At 44.3% G+C, this 6,868-nt stretch overlaps 2 protein-coding genes across 6 annotated transcripts in view; both read left to right on the plus strand.

Moving 5' to 3' along the window:
- The window catches only part of LOC103468097 (protein tyrosine phosphatase non-receptor type 7), a 24,342-nt gene extending 19,532 nt beyond the window's left edge, over positions 1–4,810 (plus strand). For 4 of the 5 annotated variants that reach the window (XM_017305571.1, XM_008414949.2, XM_008414948.2 and 1 more), the window contains 4 exons: positions 701–879; positions 3,009–3,122; positions 3,909–3,993; positions 4,139–4,810. In XM_017305571.1, coding sequence (XP_017161060.1) covers positions 701–879; positions 3,009–3,122; positions 3,909–3,993; positions 4,139–4,231 — 471 coding nt within the window. In that variant the 3' untranslated portion in view covers positions 4,232–4,810. The remainder of the gene's footprint in view (positions 1–700; positions 880–3,008; positions 3,123–3,908; positions 3,994–4,138) is intronic. The other variant, XM_008414950.2, reaches the window with a different exon arrangement.
- A 1,437-nt stretch (positions 4,811–6,247) lies between these two features.
- The window catches only part of LOC103468098 (ADP-ribosylation factor-like protein 8A), a 7,485-nt gene continuing 6,864 nt past the window's right edge, over positions 6,248–6,868 (plus strand). Inside the window, exon 1 of the mRNA XM_017305982.1 lies at positions 6,248–6,661. Coding sequence (XP_017161471.1) covers positions 6,539–6,661 — 123 coding nt within the window. The 5' untranslated portion in view covers positions 6,248–6,538. The remainder of the gene's footprint in view (positions 6,662–6,868) is intronic.

The following is a 6,868-nucleotide window of genomic DNA, read 5'->3' on the forward strand; positions in this document are numbered from 1 at the left end:
CTGGTCAGGATGCTGGTCAACCCTGGCTGGTCAGGATGCTGGTCTGAACCCTGGCTGGTCAGGATGCTGGTCAACCCTGACCAGATGTCTAAACTTTTACAACAAACTGCAGCTGAAATGAAAACAGGAGGCAAAGTTCAGATGAACTCCGTGTTTCTGGAGCTCCATCATGGTCTCTGGTCATTACAGATTTTATTTTGGTCACATTTTCTATGCTCTTGTAAAACGTTCAGTGAATTCTGTCTTTCTAGTTCTGGTGTTTGTTAAGGTCAAATTTATTTATTTATTTAAAAACGGGTTTAAAACTGCTGCACAAAAACAACAACAATAAAATAAGTTGATGAAAAGAGAAAAATTATAATGCAAAAGAATAATAGGAATAACAATAAGCAAATAAAATAAAAGTAAAACATCTCAACAGAAAAGCTACAGTATCAATTAAAAGCCAACGAATAAATAAAGTTTTAAGGAGCCATTTAAAATGGGCTGATTCCTCTAGCAGCCTCTAGGTGTCGCTGTTTCCCAGGTCAGATCTCTGATTTCATGTTTTAGTTCCTGATCCTCAGTTTCTATCGCTGAAACCTTTCAGTAAATAAATAAACGTGTAAAACTTTCCCTCTTTACAGCTTTCAAAGACTGTTGATGCTCCGGAAGCTCCATGTTTGTTCATCGTCTCTGTCATCTTCACCTTCGTTTTCAGCTGAACTCTGAGCGCCGTCCGGTCAGACACTACTGGTTCAGCTCCTGGCCCGACCACCACATCCCAGAATGCATTGCTTCTCTGCTGAAGCTGGTGGAGGAGGTGGAGACGCAGAGGAAGTCCCTGCAGCCAATCACAGACGCCGTTCCGGGTAACGGACCAATCATTGTCCACTGCAGGTTGGTGTTTATGAAAAAACAGCTTAAACCCCCAGGTTACTGCAACACAAACACATTTCAGCTTCTGCTCACCAGTAATTTAAGGAACGTTTTAAAATGCTGAAGAACAAACGGTTAATTTGTAAACTCACAGTTGAAGAGAAAAGACACTAACAACCAGCTGCAGACGTTGATCCCAACCAGAAAGACATTTTCACTTCGCTTTGCTTCCAGATCTGCATCGATTCTAAACCCCACAGGATCTAAAGCTTTAGTTTTACTGGTCAGGCTGTTAGTTTCAGTCTTTCCAGTCCACAGGAGGATTGGAACAGCCTGACCATGCAGGACGGACAGCAGAAAACTGGACTCCTTCACATTTTCTCCTGACGTTGGTGGATTTTTGGCAGCAGCAGGTTTAAGAAGATCAGCTTTAAATGGGGCCAAAATGAACCTCTTCATTTATAAAACAGCATCATAAAGTTTATTCACAGCAAATATTTATCCCATCATCTGAACACGATGACCAGGCGCCAACAGATCAGACTAAACACTGAAACCGATCTGAGGTTCCTCAAAAACACAACAGTCCTGATGGGACAAACCTGGATCTCCTTTAACCAGCAGAAAAAACAGTTAAGACTGAACCGTATGTCAGATAAACTGTGTTTTCAGCAGAGAAACCAGCCTGGAATGTCTCAGACCAGAGCGGCGAATGCGTTGAACCCGACTTCCTGTCGGAGCGCGGCGGCTGAGTGCCGCAGCCTGGAGGCAGATAAACTGCTGCGGTGTGAAAATGACCCATAAAGGTGGCATTTCTGCCCAACCTAACCTTAAAACTTAATTCACACCAACCTTCAAAGGCCAACTCTAAAAACTAGGTCTACCACACTGAGACCTGGCTTCAGCAGTGGCGCCCCCAAGGGGTGGCCGAGGGAGCTGCGGCTCCGTCTGGGAGGTTCCTGGCACCTCTGGCTCCTCCAGCGAATCATCACCTCATTTAATAAATACATACTAATTCAACAATCTACAGGCATCTCCTTCAATCAAGACATGAGTGGGAACCGGGCCCAATGAGACGTTTCGGTCTTTAGAGGGAAAAACACCACAGATTGACCTAAACGGGCAAAAGTACAATAATATGTTTTCCTGTCTTCATGAAGACTTTACATTGATTTCCATTAATTCCTACACCTTAACACCTTACCCTGCACCAACCCTGTTTACCCTTACCCTGTTTTTGGGGGTTCAAAAGAACCCCAAAAACAATTATTAGATGTAATTACTTATTTATGATAAATAATAATTTATTATATGAAAAGAATAAATTATTAAAACAGACCCTACAGAAATAATAACTGAGAAAGTTCAACTGGCACAAATTGTGCCAAAATGGCTCATTTGGAAGGTCCGCCTAGATTTTTATCTAGTAGCACCTCTCTAAAACTCATATAATTAACTTTTTTTTCATGAAACTTGGCACAGTAAAAGGTCAGATTGTGTACTGTTGTTTACTTCTTTTTTTGGCTTTCACTGCATGTTTTGAAAGGAGCATTCATAGATTGAAGTGGTTTTTTTTAGGCGGAAATTGATTTTTTTCTTAATTTCTGCTGTTTATCATATTAATACACTTTCCTCAGTAACAGGCAGGGTGGTTTTTAGAGCTGTAACATGTTCTCTAGGGTCTTGCCTTTGTTTTGATACCAAAACAATTAAAATAAACTATGTAGTTCTTGAGATACATTCAATTCATTTTGGGCATGTTATTTTCAGCCATATGGCTCAAAAGGAGGCCTGGAGTCGGAGAGGTTAACCCAAAACATCACTTCCTCTTTGGGGCCCCATGAGGAGCAGTCGGTCCTCACAACGTAGTATTTATGGGGAAAACGGGCCTTACCAGATCAGAAATGGTTAAATCGCAGTTTCAGCTACAGTACATTCAGACATTAGAGGAATCCTGAAATCAAGGGATGAACCGGTTTCAAACTGGATCTTAAACTCTTTGTGACCAGCAGCCTGTCAGTGAGACGGTTTGATCCGGTGAACCCAGGACAGTTTGACAGACAGGAAAGAGGATTTTGGCTCCAGCCCTTTTCCTGGAACCGTGTTCTTGCAGTGAAACTCTAAGGCCTGCTCTGGCGTTGTGTCCCCAGCGCAGGCATCGGGCGGACGGGTTGCTTCATAGCCAGCAGCATCTGCTGCCAGCAGCTCAGAGAAACCGGACACGTGGACATTCTGGAGACGGTTTGTCAGCTGCGACTCGACAGGTGAGGTCGTCTGAAGGTGATTTCGTTTGGATGTTCGTACACGTCGCTGCTGGAGAACGTTGTTCAAATGTCTGCAAAGAGGGAATATTTCCTGTCTTTATGCTGTAGTTCTCTCTGACCCGTTTGGGTGACTGACKGTGTCCCGTTCTCTGTTTCTCCACCTGCTGCTGGAGACCTGACCACAGGTTCTCAGTGGGGTCCAGATCATGAGAAGTCCAAAAGCAATTCGCCAACCTGTAGCCTCATGAAATCAGGAGATCGTCACTAAACTGATGATCTTTGGAGAAGTTTCTCTTGGAGGATCTTCTCTTTCCCTTCCCTTGGAAAGCACACCTGATTGGATCAGGACGCTTCAGGGATCACACAGGTCCTCACAGCTTTCCTTCCAGATGCTCCAGCCAATCAGGAGATGGCTCCATCGGAGACACAAAGCTGAGGCCCATCCCTGAACTTCCTGTAGTGCTAATCCGCTAGTGCGCTAACACTGGAGCTAAATTTTCATTTAGCGTGTTAGCGTGAGAGCATTTAGTGCACTTACCTCCTTCTGAATTAGTTTTTCTAAATTCTAAAATGCTGGTTTCATTTCAAATAACAACTGAAAACAAATTTGTTTAAAACTGCTTTACTCTGCCAGGCTCTCCTTATCAGGGACCGGTTCTGGTGCTTCATGGACCCGTCTTGGACACTGAAGTTCTTTTGCATAAAGTTAAAAACAAACTGTGTTGTTGTCCCAACGTTAAACGGCAGAACCTTCGTGTAAAGGTTCTCCTCCTCTGTCCTGTGCAGGGCTGGGATGATCCAGACCACCGAGCAGTACCAGTTCCTGTACTCTACGCTGGCCCAGTACAGCCGCCAGCTGCAGCAGAACCAGGTACAGAACCTCACACAGCCGAGCCTAGAACCTTTTTTAGAGGAGTCAGTCAGACCCGCCTGCTGCCAAGTTCAACAAAGTTTAACACGACTTTCTGCGTCTCAGTGGAAGAACTGCCAGTTTAACCGTGTTTTCTCCCCATCAGGACCAGAACCAGACCAACACAGACTCACAGAACCAGCAGACCCCTGAGGACCAGGCCAGCGTTCGGCTGCAGAACCTTCGACTGCAGAACTGAGAAAAAAACAGAACCCACAGAACCACAACGCCCTCAAAGAAATCTGAGGAAGGCAGCACAGCAGAACCGGGAGAACCAGGAGAACCGGGAGAACCAGGAGAACCAGGAAAAGCAGGAGAACCAGGAGAACCGAACGGCCTCAGCAGCAGCAGACGGGACTGAAAGGAAACCGGATCCATCAGGGCAACACAGCAGAACCAGAACTGGATCTTCTGTTTGGCTCTGAAAGTATGGAGAACCCAAAGAACCAAAATGTTCATCCTGGACCGGAAAGAGAAAAATTAGATTATTAAAATGAAATAAATGTATTGTTTACATGTTTGTTTGTTTCTCAGAGATGAGCAGAGCTGAACCCGACCATCAGGTTCTGTTCAGTCAACGACTAAATCTCCACGGTTCATAAAGTTAGTTCAAAAATAGGAACTTTTGGTTTGAACTGGAAGCTTTAATGAAACAAAGTCTGAAAACTTGCTTCAGATTATTTTCTGGTTATTTGCTTTCTGTGGGTTGTTTTTATTTTTATATCAGAAATGTATAAATTTAGGTTTGTTTTAAATTAAAAATATTTGTGCTTCTTGATGTTTCTGAACAAAAAGCGTTTTGTTGACGGATAAGCAGGATAAGTCCTTCAGCAGCTGAGGCCTGAATACCGGAGAGGTGCAGTACCACTAATGAACACTAGATGTCAACAGCAACACATCCTACGTGACCAGATTCCTAAACAGGAAGCTGGTCGACTGCAGTTGTCGTCACAGTTTAAGCAGAAACCAGCAGGGACTACTTATTGCAATACTTGGGAAGCTGTTAAATACATGTCAATAATATATTTTTCTGGTTTTTGTTACATGGGACCCATCAACCGGATACTCCAGCTTCCTCCCGCTGTCCACAAACATGACTGTTCAGTCAAACTGGAGGCCTGGGGGCCAAATCCGGCACCAAAGGGCCTCATGTGGCCCTTTGGTGCCAACCATCAAGATAACACTGTGCTTAAGTATTATTTAATCAATCAAATCAAAGCAGTTTTTATTTTCTGTCAGATTTCATCAATCAGTCCCTCCAGTTTCTTGCAAATTATCGTGGAAGTTCACATAAAAATCAACAAATCCCTGCACTTTTTTGTACTAATGCATAACTGAGTTTACTGCAGGTTTTTCCACAGAAATGGTCAAAAACATTTGGGTTCAAGAGATGCTAACAGCTGTCTCAACCTTAATAGATGTCAGATCATAGTCCACTATTCATACCGTCATACATAAACACAAATATCGTAAATGTTTTTAAATTAGCACCACAAACAGTTTTTTTAAAAATCACAAAAACAATCTCGTAATCCTGGAGGGACTGAAAAGATGTTCAATATTATTTAATTTTAAGAATTCATTAATATCATAACGGGTTTTATCGATACATTCTGGCACAACCGGCCCTGTTCTTGATTTGGGCCAAAACAAAAATGAGTTTGAACCTCTGCTCTAAATTATCCTTGGTGTCTCTGTGGCAACTTGTCCAAGGTGAAACACAATGGATGGATGATTTCATGACACCACAACCTGAAGAAGTCCAAACCCCACCTCACCATTTTAAAATGCGAAACATATCCTATCTAATGATGTTCTAATGGGGAACAATGGGAACTAAAACTACAACTTCTGTGTTAAGATGGACCCAGACTATAAATAGAAAACATTAGATGATGGTCAGAACCATGCAGTGAACCAACAGAGGTCAGTGTTTTAGAACTCGGTCTATGTTTTCTGCTTCTGCCTCGTCTTTGCTCTGCTCTCCTCTGCCTCCTCCAACAACCCCACCCAAACCGGAAATACTGCCCACGTTTTATTTACCCGTTCATTTGAAATCACCAAAAAGGCAAAATAGTGAGTATTATGTTTTATAATCGGCACATTATGATTACATTAATTGATTTAATAACTAAGACCATTATGTTTGAATATAAAAATTGTATTTTATTGTAAGTTTTGACACAATTGATTTTCTTTGTGTTTTATTCTGAAGGGCTCCGCCGGATGTGTTCGTGTGCGTTGGTTCCTCCTTGTCGGCGCTAGCAGGAAAAGGCGCAGCTAGTAAACAGCAGAGAAAAGCCACTCGGTGGGTTTTAAAGCAGTAAAACACCGAGCCACCGGAGCTCCAGAGTGACTGTGAGGCTGCTTGGCTCTGTGGCTCTCCCTGTTACCGTCTGCGGGTGTCTCAGCGGCTGTCAGCGGCAGAGAAAGCGGAGCGTCGGGCCGGGCAGCCAGTTAGCAGCTAACCGAGCAGCAGAGCAGCTGAAGCGGACGGAGCGCAGAGATGATCGCGCTGATCAACAAACTCCTGGACTGGTTCAAGGCTCTGTTCTGGAAGGAGGAGATGGAGCTGACCCTGGTGGGGTTGCAGTACTCCGGGAAGACCACCTTTGTGAATGTAATAGCGGTGAGTGTTGCTGGATGCGGCGGCGTCCATTGTTGTCCTGCAGCGGTGAGGTCAGCTGGAGGCAGGCGGGGTGGAGTCCAGCAGGTCGGGGTCCGGGGGTTCCGGGGGTTCCTCCAGCTCCAGGTGGATCTGGGTGGAGTCCAGCAGGTCGGGGTCCGGCGGTTCCTCCAGCTCCAGGTGGATCTGGGTGGAGTCCAGCAGGTCGGG

This window comes from Poecilia reticulata, linkage group LG7, assembly GCF_000633615.1.
Source record: "Poecilia reticulata strain Guanapo linkage group LG7, Guppy_female_1.0+MT, whole genome shotgun sequence".
Lineage (NCBI taxonomy): Eukaryota > Metazoa > Chordata > Actinopteri > Cyprinodontiformes > Poeciliidae > Poecilia > Poecilia reticulata.